At 47.6% G+C, this 16,971-nt stretch overlaps 2 protein-coding genes across 2 annotated transcripts in view; one reads left to right on the top strand and one right to left on the bottom strand.

Annotated features, from left to right (window-relative positions):
- The window catches only part of b4galt1l (DP-Gal:betaGlcNAc beta 1,4- galactosyltransferase, polypeptide 1, like), a 390,521-nt gene that overhangs the window by 371,904 nt on the left and 1,646 nt on the right, over window positions 1-16,971 (top strand). The window lies entirely within an intron of this gene.
- Window positions 1,414-16,971, bottom strand: part of LOC310873908 (glycerophosphocholine cholinephosphodiesterase ENPP6-like) — a 31,084-nt gene continuing 15,526 nt past the window's right edge. The window contains exons 2-8 of the mRNA XM_083786492.1: window positions 6,335-6,514; window positions 5,397-5,508; window positions 4,518-4,659; window positions 4,223-4,402; window positions 3,186-3,323; window positions 2,796-2,919; window positions 1,414-1,720 (exon numbers count right to left, since the gene is read on the bottom strand). Of these exons, the coding sequence (XP_083642618.1) occupies window positions 1,491-1,720; window positions 2,796-2,919; window positions 3,186-3,323; window positions 4,223-4,402; window positions 4,518-4,659; window positions 5,397-5,508; window positions 6,335-6,514 (1,106 nt within the window). The 3' untranslated portion in view covers window positions 1,414-1,490. The remainder of the gene's footprint in view (window positions 1,721-2,795; window positions 2,920-3,185; window positions 3,324-4,222; window positions 4,403-4,517; window positions 4,660-5,396; window positions 5,509-6,334; window positions 6,515-16,971) is intronic.

Raw genomic sequence — 16,971 nt, forward strand, 5'->3', positions numbered from 1 at the left:
GGAATAAAAAGGTCATCCGGTCTGACGACAGGCAGAAGACCAACCTGCTAAAACTCACCTGAAGAGTCCTATAAACATCAATCAATATATACATTTAAATGAGACTTCCAGAGAATATGATTAAAACAAAATAGTGCGCGTGTGACGTGTGGGTGCATGAGTGCGTGCATTTTGTGCGTGCTGTGCTGTGCGTGCGTGCATGTGTACACATGTGCGGGGGTCTCAGCTGGCCAGGTCCAGGTCAAGTTTATGAATAAACTTGACACTTGGTTGCATGCTGAAAATAGCAGATCAACAAGTTCACAATGCGACGCGTTGTGAGCTTGTAGATTGGTGTAAAAACAGTCATTACGAGATTTACGAATGCATCAAGGCCCACCAAAATATATTTTAGTCGACGAAATCACCTGTAGACTTAGTCGACTAAAATCGTATGATATTTAGTCGACTAAAACTAGACTAACAATAAAATATTCCAGGTGACTAAAATGTGACAAATAACTAAATTAAAACTATTCAAAAGACTAAAACTAAAATAAAAATGTACTGCCAACACTGCTCACAACGCGTCACACAGGCTTTTATTTCCGAGTCATTAGACCGACAAGCTACCCCAAAGCCTGTGCATAACCGCAAGCACGACGCAACGCATGTCGGACCAACACATCTGGAGCGGCGGGTGATATCCGCATGTCGGACCTTTGGTGTGTCGGATAAGCATGCGCAACCCTGTGACGGCATGTGGGCTTGTAGATCAGATGGGGTTTAAAATGGTTAAAGTATAGAAGTTATTTTCAGTCTGTTATGACCTTTCCCTCCGTGACATACCTTACCATATCTGTATAGAGCGTCGCAGTCCCTCCCCTTTTCAGAACAACGAGTGGCCCAGGAAATGAATCGCAATGCATTTGTCCCATAGGCATTTCGTGCTTCATTTATTTAAAGACCTTTTAAGCGCCGTACGAAGCCAACTCTTGTCGTGACAAATCATGACAACACACACAATATTTCGGGCCAAACAAAGAATTAGAAAGTAGAAAGGAACGGCACAACCGGTTACAACCCTTTTTTTGTTGTTTTTCTTCTTTGTAATTATTTGTTTGGTCCAAAACATTGTGTTTGTAGTCATGATTTGTCACGACAAGAGTTGGCTTCGTACGACGCTTAAAAGGTCTTTAAATAAATAAAGCACGAAATGCCTATATGGGACAAATGCATTGCGATTCATTTCCTGGGCCACTCGTTGTTCTGAAAGGGGGAGGGACTGCGACGCTCTATAGTGGGAAAGATTAGCATATAACAGTATAAAATATAAAGTTTAAAAACTTTATATGTTACATATAAAAAATTAAAGTAAAAAAAAAAAAGTTGTTCCAGGGACCTCCCCCAGAAGCAGGGGGGGGTTCGCGAGACATGGCCAATGCATTCCCGGGGGGTCGTTGAGAAGCCCTGCCCTAGGGTTCCGTGACACTAGTCCAGGGGAGTGCCCCTTAAGGCCACAGCAGAGGCAGCATGGCGGCCATCAGACTCCACAGACCGGTGCAGGCGGTGGCGGTCGTCATCGCCGTGTGCTGATGGCGTCCGGGCGAGCCGCTCAGGAGGAACTCCACGCGGGCCCACGAGCCGTTGTTTGGCAGCGGCTCAACGCCCAGCGTCTTAGACAGCAGGTTGTACACGTCCACGCTGCGGATGGGCGCCGCGCGCAAGTTACGCTTGAAGTCTGGGGGGGAAAAAAGAGAGGGGAGGGAATTGGAAATATTTAATGAATTGCAATTTTTTTATGAATTGCATTTTTATAGTGCTTTTCCCAAGTGCTCAAATCGCTTTACAATGGTGCATTCTTTCATACATTGGGAGGTGAAGCGGCGAACAGTCGACACCAGCGTCCTCACACCACAACGGTGGCGAGCTCACACCGACCGACTCATTGGAGGCAATGTAGGGTTCAGTGTCTTGCCCAAGGACACTTCCGACATGTGGACAGGAGGAGCCGGGAGTCGAACCGCCGACCCAGGGACGACCTGCTCTACCTCCTGAGCCACAGCCGCCCAGAACAACCACCCTATAGCAGTGGTAGAGGCAACAGGCCACATCTCCAGGAGGCCAGAACTGGCGGCCCCTTTTTGCACCCATTTTTCATTCTTTTCCACTCTGTACATTTTATTATTTTGTGATGACAATGAATTCTGTTGTTATTTTTCCATGTCGCATTTGTTTTTTGTGCTATCCTTTTAGACCAAGTGTTTCTGTCACATTTCTGTCTAATAAAGTATTGATATCAATCAATAAATCTCCATTCTTTGAATGTTAGGCTTTCATTGTCATCTTCCCTCTTTGGTCTTTTGGATGAAAAACATCTCTCTCTCTCTCTTTCTCTGTTACTACTATTTTTTAATATCGTGGAAAATCGTATCGTGAACCTCATATCGTGATACAAATCGTATCGTGAGTTGAGTGAATCGTTACATGCCTACTTTAGGTAGGCACAGTCACAGAATATGTATCTACGATTGAGCCCCCGACCGTTGATAAACAACAGAATGAGCCCCAGACCGTTGATAAACAACAGAATGAGCCCCAGACCGTTGATAAACAACAGAATGAGCCCCAGACCGTTGATAAACAACAGAATGAGCCCCAGACCGTTGATAAACAACAAAATGCTGGCCAGTGCGGAAGAGGAAAGACACAGTTAACTGGCAGCTGTTTATTTATATTTTTATTTATTTTTTGAGTAATTAAGTAAACAACTGTCCGTTCTAAAACGAGACCTATGTGGGCGTGGCTCTACTCACCCGGTCCGGAGGCCATGAAGAATCCTCTCATGTGGATGAACTCGTTGTCGTAACCATGCCAACCGTTTTGCCATCCCGTCGCCTCCCCACTCCCGTTCTTCCAGAACGGAAGAACGCTCTTATTCTGGAACACGCACACGCACACACACACACACACACACACACACACACACACACACACACACACACACACACACACACACACACACACACACACACACACACACACACAGTTTATTATTGTTTATTACATGGCTTGGTTGAATGCTTGATTCTGATTGGTCAAGAGCTGAATTCAGCCGTGTGTTATTTCTTGATAATAACAGACCATTCTGCTCTATAACAGACCGCTGTCTAATCAAAGCCTCAGAGCACCGGATTATATCTCACCTCAGTGATGAACCACCCGGGCTCGGCCACCAGGGTCAGCGTGGAGACGAACTTCCCTCCTCGGTAGTGGAAGCGTTGTGGAATGTCTTGAACCCTGTACACCTGCATGTTAGGAACCTGGGAGAGGGCAGTGTACACCTGCATGGGAAACACATGCATGTTAGCAACCTGGGAGAGGGCAGTGTACACCTGCATGGAAAACACATGCATGTTAGAACCTGGGAGAGGGCAGTGTACACCTGCATGGAAAACACATGCATGTTAGCAACCTGGGAGAGGGCAGTGTACACCTGGATGTTTGGAACCTAAGAACAATGTTCTGACCTGGTGCTGTGTGTAAGAACAATGTTCTGACCTGGTGCTGTGTGTAAGAACAATGCTCTGACCTGGTGCTGTGTATAAGAACAATGCTCTGACCTGGTGCTGTGTATAAGAACAATGTTCTGACCTGGTGCTGTGTGTAAGAACAATGCTCTGACCTGGTGCTGTGTGTAAGGACAATGTTCTGACCTGGTGCTGTGTATAAGAACAATGCTCTGACCTGGTGCTGTGTATAAGAACAATGCTCTGACCTGGTGCTGTGTGTAAGAACAATGTTCTGACCTGGTGCTGTGTGTAAGAACAATGCTCTGACCTGGTGCTGTGTGTAAGAACAATGTTCTGACCTGGTGCTGTGTGTAAGAACAATGTTCTGACCTGGTGCTGTGTATAAGAACAATGCTCTGACCTGGTGCTGTGTGAAAGAACAATGCTCTGACCTGGTGCTGTGTGTAAGAACAATGTTCTGACCTGGTGCTGTGTGTAAGAACAATGCTCTGACCTGGTGCTGTGTATAAGAACAATGCTCTGACCTGGTGCTGTGTGTAAGAACAATGCTCTGACCTGGTGCTGTGTGTAAGAACAATGTTCTGACCTGGTGCTGTGTGTAAGAACAATGTTCTGACCTGGTGCTGTGTGTAAGAACAATGTTCTGACCTGGTGCTGTGTATAAGGACAATGTTCTGACCTGGTGCTGTGTGTAAGAACAATGTTCTGACCTGTTGCTCTGCATTCTCTCTGGGCCAGAGGCTGACCACGGGTCCTCTGTCCATCATCTTGACCAAGTCGGACATGTTGATGTATTTGTCCAGCTCGATCACTCTGTCCATCCAGCTGAGGGGTGTCATGCCGTGGTCCGAGAACAGCACTATGTTGACCCGACCGGTCAGGTCCTTCTCCTGGACACAAAAAGACAGAAGGTGAGGACATCCATACAGACCCTCTTACAGAAGGTGAGGACAGAGTGAGGACATCCACACAGACCCTCTTACAGAAGAGGACGTCCGTACAGACCTTCAGTTTGGTGTGCAGGGTCTGCATGGCGGCGTCCAGCTGTGTGACAGCCGTCCTGACCTGGGGAGAGTCCGGTCCAAAGTGGTGACCCTCCACGTCGATCTTCTCATAGTACACTGCTGCCATGGCCGCTTCGCCAAACCTACACGCACACGCACACACAGGTGCACACGCACACGCACACACACACCATCACCATGCTGGCTTGAGGAGGACATTTTTGTCAAAATTCCATTTTTATATAGCTCCATAGAGGTCCATGTATTTGGGCCCAACTTCACCTAGACTGTATTACCTTAATAAACATGGTCATGAATACTTTCTGCTTCCAGTCACTAGTTTAAAGTCTCATTTCTCATGTCATAATATTCTTTTTGGAAAATCATGGTCCCATTTATTAAAAACATTACCATAAAGTTGCGTATGTTCTGAGGGGCGTGGCTACCGTTACAGTCTATGATCGGGAGCCACCCCCCGTTCGAGTCAAAATAAAAGCCAACGAAGAAGAAGGGGGGGAAAGGGGAGTCCCGCCTCGTTGTCTGGGCCAGCCAATGGCCAGCTGGGCACAAACGGATCTAGAAAGATGGCGATTTACAATTCAAGGACTGACTGGCTTCATCTTACATCCATATCAGACCGCTTTGTCCATATTTGTTTACAGTCTATGAGGCGAAAACATAGGTGAACACACATAGGTGAACACAGACAAAGCTGTTCCTTGGAGGGGTTGCACCACTCAAAGACACATTGATGCCTCTTGCTCTGGTTCAGATGAGGGTCTGGAGCTAAATGCATAATTATGACTTTGGGGGTCCTTGGTTTATGAGGCGTGTGCGGTGTGTGAGGTGTGTTTATGAGGTGTGTGCGTGTGTGTCTCACCGCAGTACGTTCAGAGCGTTCTCAATGGAGTCAGTGAGGTTCTTCTCTGACGGGTTGTAAACATACTCCTCACAGAATGTCGGACGCACACCCAGAATCTCTACCTCACACCCTGGACGCGCGCGCACACACACACACACACACACACACACACACACACACACACACACACACACACACACACACACACACACACACACACACTTTGAAAAGATATGCCAGGGACCCCTCCATAAGAGAATTTTTACGGCCGCAGCAGTGATTCTCAACCCGTTTAATTTCAAGGACCCCCAGTTTGATCTGAATTAGGCTATGGACCCCCCATTTAATGGCATTTCTATCTCTGGGACCTCCAATTTATATTGTAAAAGCAATGTTAATTTAACTCTGAGAGTGTACAAATGTTCCATCTGTACACTCTCAGAGTTACAGACCCATAAGGGTCCATTTGGTTCCAAACTATCATTTAGCTGGGGACCCCCTGGAACTCCCTCAAGGACCCCCATGGGGGTCCCTGGACCCCACTTTGGGAACCACTTCTCTATACTCACCAGGCCAGTAGTACATGTACAGTGTACACGCTCCATAGCAGTTCTATACTCGTACATGTACACCCACCATAGCAGTTCTATACTGGTACATGTACACCCACCATAGCGGTCCTGTACTCACCAGGCCAGTAGTACATGTACACCCTCCATAGCGGTCCTGTACTCACCAGGCCAGTAGTACATGTACAGTGTACACCCTCCATAGCAGTTCTATACTGGTACATGTACACCCTCCATAGCGGTCCTGTACTCACCAGGCCAGTAGTACATGTACACCCTCCATAGCGGTCCTGTACTCACCAGGCCAGTAGTACATGTACAGTGTACACCCTCCATAGCAGTTCTATACTGGTACATGTACACCCTCCATAGCAGTCCTGTACTCACCAGGCCAGTAGTACATGTAGACCTTCTTCCCCAGCCTCTGCATTGTGACCCAAAGCGGTTCTGAGCCGTCCCACCAGCTGGGCAGACGGCTGTCTGCGTTGGTGCCGATCAGGAACTCCTTGTGACTGTCTTCATCCCACATGTAGTTACCCGTCATGTCGTGGACCTCACAGTACCGTCCTGAGAGCACGCACGCAAGCACGCACACGCACACACACACACACACACACACACACACGCACACACACACACACAGACACATTTAATTATTTATTGATGTCCACATAAGAGATGCAATACAAGGCCTGTAGCACTTGCCCTAGCCTAGCCCCTTAGATAGCATTTTATGTCGACTTAGATAGTATTTTAGACAGACTTATAGCTCGTTACCTAGACAGCACTAAAATTGCATTTTATGTAGTCATAGCACTTTATCGTACACATGTATAATATATAATATAGTATAGTATATATAGTTGACATAGATACTCCACTGTTACGTTGTTAGTTTATACATGATTCACGATAACTACTTTTTATATATATGATGTCTGCCATGCTTTCGTTTTTGCTTAAATGTAAGTCGCTCTGGATCAAGAGCGTCTGCTAAATGCCTACATTGTAAATTGACACAAATATTTGTGTGAGGTGCTCAAATCAAACTTTATTTATAAAGCACGGTTTAAAAACAACCAAGGTTGACCAAAGTGCTGCACAGATCAGTGGCAAAAACAGAGACAAGCAAGAGAACACAATCAGAGATGATGACATAATGCAGGGAACAAATATAAGCATGAAAGGTTAATGGTTAATTAAGACACTGAACCACTAATTGCTCCCGATGTGCTAGTTGGTGCCTTGCATGGTTTCCGCTGCCATCGGTGTATGAATGGGTGAATGTAATGCACAATCTCTGTAAAGCGCCTTGGATAAAGGCGCTATATAAATGCACCATTTACCAAAGGTTAAAATAAGCAAATCTTGGACAAATACCCACACGCGCACAACACCCTTGGGTACAAGTAACGGCACCTTCGCCATATTTGACGGCTACCGATTGCCATAGAAATCAAAGGTCTGTTCCAGGTGTGACGGCCTATGTCAGGGTGTGTGTGTGTGCTTTTTACTAATACTAATAGTAATCTGCATATTGTTTGTTTGACTAACAGGTCTCAGTTTGTGGTGGCAGTTTAGTTTTTGTTGGAAACGTGTTCGTTCTACTTTAAACTTAATTATTCTATTTAATAAATTAAATGTTTGCATTCATCCCATGCTTGCTTCCCTTCTTTGTTATGGTCTGATAGCCGGACCTTAACCCAGGCTATCTTACAACCAACCTATGTAATTGTACGTACATATCCTAGGCTGCCAAAGATGAACAGAAGTAGATTGCACCTATAATACACACGCACGTGCGCACACACATTTAAGATCTTTGTTTGCGTTCCCGTTTAACAAGACATTCTTGAAGACAAACATTAGTAGATGGCTCTTTGAGCTTTGAGCCATCTACATCTACTCAACACGTGTTTCAGGATGGAGATCAACGGGTACAGGAAGAATCACCTCCTCCATAATGGGGCGACTGCCAATTATTCAGGCCTTATCAGCTCTTGGCTTGCAGGGCATTCCTGCAATGTGTGCACGGACACAGCTGTATGATAGCACAATGAAGACGTCGGTACCTAGTACCTTGGTAAGGAATGCACCTTCCACACCCACGTGTGCACACACGCACACACACACTTTTATTTATGTTGAACAATAATAACACAAAGGTGAACCCAAGTACGACTAAAATACCACTAAGTCACGTGTCACATTTTGGTGTTACCCGTCGGCGGTGTGTTTATGTACAAATGGAACCAAGCGGACCAACGTGGGTCCAATTGGTTCCACGTGAACACTGTCAGAGTTATGGGGGTCCCTGGTCTGTCAGAGTTATGGGGGTCCCTGGTCTGTCAGAGTTATGGGGGTCCCTGGTCTGTCAGAGTTATGGGGGTCCCTGGTCTGTCAGAGTTATGGGGGTCCCTGGTCTGTCAGAGTTATGGGGGTACCTGGTCTGTCAGAGTTATGGGGGTCCGTGGTCTAATGGATGCCAAACTAGAGGGTCCTTCACACCCGTGTGAAGTGAGGGGCGCTAATATATTAAAGTCTAACTCATGTTGATTACGTGATGTAATGGTGACGTAAAAACAAATGGTGACAAAACAAACATTAAATTATCTTTATTGTTAACGGCATTTAATGTTTCGCCCCTCAGGTTTGAGAACCTCCGTAATAAAAAGCGTAGAGAACTGCACTGTAGATATGCCCAAATATGGGCATACTGTATGAATAGACCATGACATCACAGCTTGGCCATGACATCACAGGGTGACCTCAAACCACCATGACCTCCCCTGCTCACGTTTACGGCCATCTAATTCAACCTCCATTATTTCGACCAACATTAGACTTTAAAGAAAAGTGTGTTGTGAAGCTTTTCTGTCTTGACCGACATGTTGTGTATTTTGTTCTGCATGCTGTGAAGCACTTTGGCCAGCCATGGTTGTTGTTTTTTCTAAACATGCTCTATACGAACTGAATTCACTCGACTGAACAGCTATAGCTAACAGCTGCTACCGTTGTGTTCGACGGCTCATTTACAAAGCATGAATCCCTCAAAGGATGCAGATCGTCGCCTGTGCTTCGACAGAGACGTCTTCATGAAGGACGACTTCGACGCGGACCGCTTCGTGGCCGAGTGTCGCGGACGCGTCCCTCTGGAGCGGATGAGAGAGGACTTGGAGATCTACCGTGAGCTGCTGAACGCGGCCACGGCGGAGCTCATCCACCGCGACTACGCCCACTTCGTCCACTTCTCCGCCCAGCTGGCCGGGATGGACCGGGCCCTCCAGCGGCTACCGGCTCCCCTCGGGCGCCTGCGGGACGAGGCGCTGGGCCTGCGGTCCGCCGCGGGCCGGTCTGTCCGGCAAGTAGACGCTCGGCTGCGCAGACTGGAAGACCTGCGAGGGAAGAAGGCGCGCGTGCTCGGGCTGATGCGCGCGGCACGCTCTCTGGACAAGATGGAGGAGGTCCTGCGCTCGGCGAAGAGGAACTCCGAGGAGTCCCACCGCGGCGGCTCTCTGTCGGACTCGGGTCGGATCCTGGAGAGAGCGGCGACGCGGTTCCGCCAGCTCCGGTTGGACGCCACCGCCGCGCGGCAGAGCGAAGAAGGCATGTCGCCCCTTCGTCTTCCGGACGGACTCGGAGCGCGCGTGGCGGCCGTCGACTCGGAGCTGCGGCGGCCCCTGGAGGCGCTGCTGACCGAGGGTCTGCGGGCGTCCGACGTGGAGGCGGTGCGACGCTGCCTGAGGGCGTACGCCCTCATGGACAGGAGCGGAGACGCGGAGGCCTTGGTGGGACGGGTGTGGGTCAGGCCTTACGTTGACCGGGTGATCGCGGAGGGGCTAGCGGAGGCCGGCCCCGATGGTCTCCAGCTCACGTACTCCAGACTGCTGGAGTGCCTTCCTCACCACTGTCGACTGCTCCGCGACGCGACCGGACGAAGAGGAGGGGCCGTGTCCCTCGGCGACGAAGAAACGGCAGACATCGTGCCCGGCTACGACTTCGCGGTGAACTCCGCGTGGCCGGAGATCGTCCGAGGCATCGAGGAGAGGATTGGCCTCTTCTTCGACCCGTCGGGAGACCCCGACGCGTTCCACCGGCACTACGGCGCCAGCGTGGCGTTCGCGCGGAGCTACGAGCGCCAGTGCTGCGGCTCCCGGGCCAGCGCCGAGCGGCTGAGAGCGCGGCCCTCGTACGCGCGCTTCCTCCGCGACCGCCGGGAGCTCCCCGTCTACTTCCGGCTCCGGCGTGACGAGATAGCGGGTGCTCTGGAGGAGGCGGTGAGCGGCGGAGGAGGAGGGGTGCGGGCGGTAACGGCGGCGGGGGAGGCCGGCGGCTTCCGCCTGCAGGCGACCCAGGCGTTGTGGTCGGGCGTGCTCAGGTGTTGGTCGGACCAGGTCTTCCTCCCGCAGCTGGCCCACCGCTTCTGGGAGCTCACGCTGAAGCTCTACTCGCGATACGCCCACTTCCTCGACGCAGCACTCGCCCCGACGCTGGCACTGCCCTCCGAGGAGCTGACGACCAGGCCAAGCTCCGCCTCCTCATCAATGGGCGGCCTCGGCGCCGACAGCGAGCGACGGCGCCCGGCGGACTCCCTCTCCACCAATCAGCTGCTCGACATGGCGGCTGACCTTCAGAGGCTGCAGGACAACATGCCAGCGCTGTGGGAGAGTGTCAGGCGGAGGCTGGAGGCCATCGGCCTCACGGACCTCTCCACGACGGAAGCCGCTCTGTCCGACTCGGCGGCGTGTCTGTCGGCCAGGATGGAGACCCTGAACGCCCGGATGATGACCCAAACATCCGCGTGAGCACGGAATGTGCTCAGCTGATTGGCTGAGCAAGAAATAGGACGTATGATGATGAATGATGATAAAAGCACCCCCCCCCCCCCCACTTGACATGATGTTTACTGGTGATGTGTCCGGCCAAGGTGTACCCGCAGGGACCCTCAGGATGTTCTTGTTTTCCTGGTAGGTCTCCTGCAGGGTGATCACTGTCACGTTGTTTTTGCTGACTATTTGCTCAAGGATGTCAATCTTGGTCAGCACCTCCCCCGCAAGGGGTGGACAACCCTCAAACGCCTGAGGACAGGTGTCGGACGTTTTGGTGCAGCAATGCAGAAGTGGGATCTCACAGACAGTGGGGTCTCACAGACAGTGAGACAGAAGTGGGGTCTCACAGACAGAAGTGGGGTCTCACAGATAGTGCCAACTGCGAATGTGGGGATCCATTCCAGACTGTGGAACACGCGCTGACCAGCTGCCCCATATATACCGGCCACCGAATGGTGATCGTGGGTCAATTGACCTAGACAATGACACACTGGTCTGGCTAGCTGCAACGGAGTTGAAGGTCTAAGGCAGGGGTCTGCAACAGGCGGCTCTAGAGCCGCATGCGGCTCTAGAGCACACCGCTAGTGGCTCCCTGTAGCATTAAAAGTAGCAATAAATTATTTTTCATTTATGGTTTCTGTAGGAGGCCAAACTTGACAAGCATTCTTAATATGAAGCTATGGCTTCTACAGGGAGAGAAATAAAGATAGCCGACGAAAAACAGAGGATTTAACAGTTCGTGGACAGAGGCTTTTGCCTTCACAGCCAATGCAGATTGACTGCCTGTATGTTTAATCTGCAGTGAGAAGCTATCAAACAACAAAAAAAGTAACGTTGAACGACATTTCCAGGGAAAGCATGCTAAATTCTGCTAGTTTCGTTGCAACCCGGGAGATAATAAAGCTTGGCAAGCTGCATTATAATGCGTAATTTTCTTTGCGGCTCCAGATAGATTTTGAATTTATTTTTGGTCGAAAATGGCTCTTTCAACATCTTAGGTTGCAGACCCCTGGTCTAAGGACATACGACAGAAAAAGACTTGACATGAGCGTGATTTTTGAGGGATACAGCTTTTTTCCCCACAAAATGTCCGCAACACAAACATTAAATGCCAGAAAGGAGAAATTAGGTCAAATGTCCGCTAAATATGACGTAACTTTGAGGCAACAGGCATTCTGATTGGCCAGTATGAGACAATCTACGATGATAAGAGCGCCCCTCACTTCACACGGTGTGATATATTTTTGATGGTGCTAGCCCCTCCTATATACAGGTGTAATATTTGGTTTTTAGTTCAATGTTTGTTTTAAAAACGCCATTGACAATGAAAATTTACGTCGTCTTGTCCCTAACACAAACATTAAAAGCCATTAGCAATAAAGAGCATGAAATGTTTGTTTTGTCACAGTTTGATCACCTAATCAACATGAGTTAGACTTTAATATATTAGTACCCCTCACTTTACACGGGTGTGATTTATGCTTTTACCAACGCTGACCTGCGTGACCAAAGTGAAGTGATCCAAGAAACTGGAAACAAACATATATATATATATCGTCAGGTCTGAAATGAATGCACCATGTCTGTAAACAAACACAAAATGTTCATGAACAAATCCACAATGTTTATAAACAAACACAACATATCTGTAAACTAATATTTGTAAATAAATCAACAACGTTTGTAAACAAACATAAAATGTTTGTAAACAAATCTGCAATGTTTGTAAACAAACCCAAAATGGTGTAAACAAACCTATTTCTGTAAACAACGTATAATGTTTCAGTTTGTAAACAAATCCACAATGTTTGTAAACACATCCAAAATGTTTCTAAACAGATACACAATGTCTGTAAACAAATCCACAATGTTTGTAAACAAATCCAAAATGATTGTAAACACATCCAAAATGTTTCTAAACAGATACACACTGTCTGTAAACAAAACCACAATGTTTGTAAACAAATTCACAATGTCTGTAGTGTAAACACATCTCACAGTGCTTGTAAACAAATCCCAACAGTCAGGTCAGGTCTGAAATGAATGCACCTTAAAGCGCCCACTTGGTTACCAACTCTCCATCATTTAGCTGGGGACCACCTGGAACCCCCTCAAAGGACCACCGGTGGTCCCCGGACCACAGGTAGAGAACCACAGCCCTACTCCATCATACTAACTATACAGCACGAACGCATCAAAGTAGCAGATCTCTACAAGCTTTGATCGCATGCAGATCCACTTTCGCCATTTTTTTATTCTAAAAGTAACATTTTTTGGACACATTTTTGGAACATGACAGAGATGATATGTGCTGTGCTGTATGCATGGTGGTAAATGGTGCATTTAAGGCGCTTTACAGAGATTGTGCATTACATTCACACACTGATGCCGGAAGAAAACCATGCAAGGCACCAACCTGTGCAGCACATCGAGAGCAATTAGGGGTTCAGCGTCTTGCTCAAGGACACTAACTCTGGGGGAGCCCACAGGGATCCAACTGGGAACCTGGCGGACGGTTCCCATCCAGTCACTCTACCCCTGAGCATTAAAGGTATATTCAGTGATTTCGCTTAATTCAAATATCACTTAATTCTTTGTTTTGTTGTGATAATCCTCTCTACTATAGAGTGTGCTGACCATATAAGGAGTTCCTCCCTGTCCCCAGTTAACCCCTGGGGGTCAAAAGACCTTAGGTTTCGTTTTTGGCTCTCTATCCTGATTGGATGAAAGGCATAGGTCCCAGCCAAAAACGAAACCTAAGGTTTTTTGAGTGAAATCACTGAATATACCTTTAAATAGATAATAATAAATTATATTTATAAATAATAAATCTATTTTGTAATGTTAATTAGAAATGACTGTACATCTATACCATGAGACAGATGAAATAAAGTTCTGAAGTTTTTTTTAGAAGGTATAAAGTCAATTTACATTGAGAGATTGTGCTACATGGTTCAGCAAGTACAATTACATCAGTATACTTTAGAATAAATAGTCCAATTGTCCGAGTGCTGAATCTCCTCTTCACAGTATTGTTCCAGGCTAAATACGGTCAGATTGTTGATATTAAGTTCATTGGTTGGAGATGATTCATGTCCGCAATGTCAGATGACAAGACCAGGGTTGGCGGTCTCTCATTAGTCCAACGCATTGATGATGAGGATGGCGTAGCAACGTAGAGTTCATCTTCCTTGGTTCAGTCATTGATGGCCATAGACCGGGAAAGCACAGAGGCTGGCGTTGCTAGGCAACTTGTTGATAACTTCATTCCCTGCTCTAAGTTACTAGGCCAAGGTCAAACTAGACTGATAACACGGCAGCTGCATGTTGAATTAACCCATTCTGAACGGGCACCCATTTTGGTGTTAGCATCATGTTATGCTTTAGCTATTGAAAAATAGCAGATCTACAAGCTCATATCGCGCCACCGAGTGGCGCGATACGAGCTTGTAGGTCTGCTATTTTTTGAAAAATCGAAGAACGACTGACATTTTTAGAATCTGATCTCAGGTCAGAATGGGTTAATCAGACCAGTGTGTGTCCAGTGGAAACCTCGTATGAATCAGATCTCAGGTCAGAATGGGTTAAGAAACAGCGCCTACAGTATCATAACTAAATGACTGAGAAGAGACAGTATGGGACTGAACAAGATATTAAATGGCCATAAACATGGATGACATTAATTGATTAGATGAGCAACCCTGTGTAAACAGGCAGTAGACTAAGGGTAAAATGATAAAAATATGACCTATAGGAACACGGTTGGGGCCAAAGTTCTATCTGTGTTGACCAACAGAATATGATGGAGTGGCCAATCTTGACATGACGTGTAAACAACATGTATTTAACCCCAAGTCATCGTGAGATATGGAAACTTATGGAAAAACAACCCATACTTCTCAGAAACACACAAACAAACCCAAGTGGAGGCTCCTAATTACCCAGGACCCAAAAGGTCCCTCTCAGGCCCCACAGGGCCCCAGACAGTCCCTCAGTGTAAAGGTCCCTCTCAGGCCCCACAGGGCCCCAGACAGTCCCTCAGTGTAAAGGTCCCTCTCAGGCCCCACAGGGCCCCAGACAGTCCCTCAGTGTAAAGGTCCCTCTCAGGCCCCACAGGGCCCCAGACAGTCCCTCAGTGTAAAGGTCCCTCTCAGGCCCCACAGGGCCCCAGACAGTCCCTCTCAGGCCCCACAGGGCCCCAGACAGTCCCTCAGTGTAAAGGTCCCTCTCAGGCCCCACAGGGCCCCAGACAGTCCCTCTCAGGCCCCACAGGGCCCCAGACAGTCCCTCAGTGTAAAGGTCCCTCTCAAGCCCCACAGGGCCCCAGACAGTCCCTCAGTGTAATGGTCCCTCTCAGGCCCCACAGGGCCCCAGACAGTCCCTCTCAGGCCCCACAGGGCCCCAGACAGTCCCTCTCAGGCCCCACAGGGCCCCAGACAGTCCCTCAGTGTAAAGGTCCCTCTCAGGCCCCACAGGGCCCCAGACAGTCCCTCTCAGGCCCCACAGGGCCCCAGACAGTCCCTCAGTGTAATGGTTAACACTAATGTGCAAAAACACATTCCAGCTCAAAAATATAAAAGCATGATAACATTACTAATACTAAGGCCTCACTCACACACTTGTACAATTTACAATTTAGGCATTCAGCAGACGCTCTTGATCCAGAGCGACTTACATTTAAGCAAAAAAACAAAAGCATGGCATACATCACATATATAAAAAGTAGTTATCATGAATCATGTATAAACTAAGAACGTAACAGTGGAGTATAACAGACGTGATCTTGCGTTGTGTTATATGAAGCACCATAGACCAGGATCTCAGCAGTGAGTAGATTTATTCTGTACAAAAGACAATGAGGCAATCACTGCTCTGCTCTGACGTACGTTTTCCACATTACGTTTGCTGGAAATAAAGCAGATGCAGTACCATGAAAACACAGTATGTGTCTTAACAACTTTGGGTACATATTATGTAAATAATCTGCAGAACAAAATAAACACAACCTAGCGCTTTCAAAGCCAATATGAAATAGGAAGTGCGGTAGGTTACATCATTTCCTTAAAGGCAAACGCCTGAACTCTTAAAGTCACAGAACACTGGATCACAATACAATATAATGCCTGGGCAAGTGGAAGCACTATTAACCATGTTACATATACATACTATACTATATTACATATTATACAATATACATGTGTACTATAAAGTGCTATGACTACATAAAATGCAATTCTAGTGCTGTCTACGTAACGAGCTATAAGTCTGTCTAAAATACTATCTAAGTTGACATAACATGCCATCTAAGGGGCTAGGCTAGGGCAAGTGCTACGGGCCATGGTGGAGTCTGAAGAGGTGGGTTTTCAGACTACGACGGACACTTGTGTCCTGTGTCTTCTGTGTGTCATGGCCGCCTCAATGCATTTCCAATGGGAGTCACATGGTTTCATGACACAACCTTGTTGCATGGCTGTCTTCTGCCCTACCCCCCCCCCCCCCCCCCCCCATGCAAGGTTGTGTCATAAAACCATGTGACTCCCATTAGAAAGACGCAGGATATATGGGGACTAGGTTGGTGGAGGGTGTGTAGAGCCCAGGATCACATTAGATGATTGACACAGGGGTGAAAAATGGGTTACAAAATCGTGGGATAAAAATATATTTAAAAAAAAAAGAAAGACGCAGGACACAAGTGTGTCTTGCGTGCGTCTTAGGTGTGAGTGAGGCCTAAGGGTTTAGGGGGGAAAAAAGATGAATGAACTTAAATATATAATGGTCTCTGTCGGGTGGAATTAATCTCATAATTATGTCCATAACTGTTCCTTTTTGGCTAAACCCTTACTATTGGTAATGTTATCATTGCAGTGTCCAGTGCAGTGAGCTGGAATGTGTTTTTGCACATTTGTTTAAACCATTACATGCACAAGGGACTGGGTGGGGCCTGAGTGACCTTTACAAAAGTAGCAAATATACAAGCTCAAAACGTGTCGCTGGCTTTTCCCCACCTCGTACGGTGAAGTATAAAGCTGGATCAAACCCCTCTCAAACATCCCCCCCATCTCTCCCCTCCTCCCCACCTCGTACGGTGAAGTATGAAGCTGGATCAAACCCCTCTCAAACATCCCCCCCATCTCTCCCCTCCTCCCCACCTCGTACGGTGAAGTATGAAGCTGGATCAAACCCCTCTCAAACATC

This window comes from Protomyctophum parallelum (genome assembly GCF_964188405.1).
Source record: "Protomyctophum parallelum genome assembly, chromosome: 16".
Lineage (NCBI taxonomy): Eukaryota > Metazoa > Chordata > Actinopteri > Myctophiformes > Myctophidae > Protomyctophum > Protomyctophum parallelum.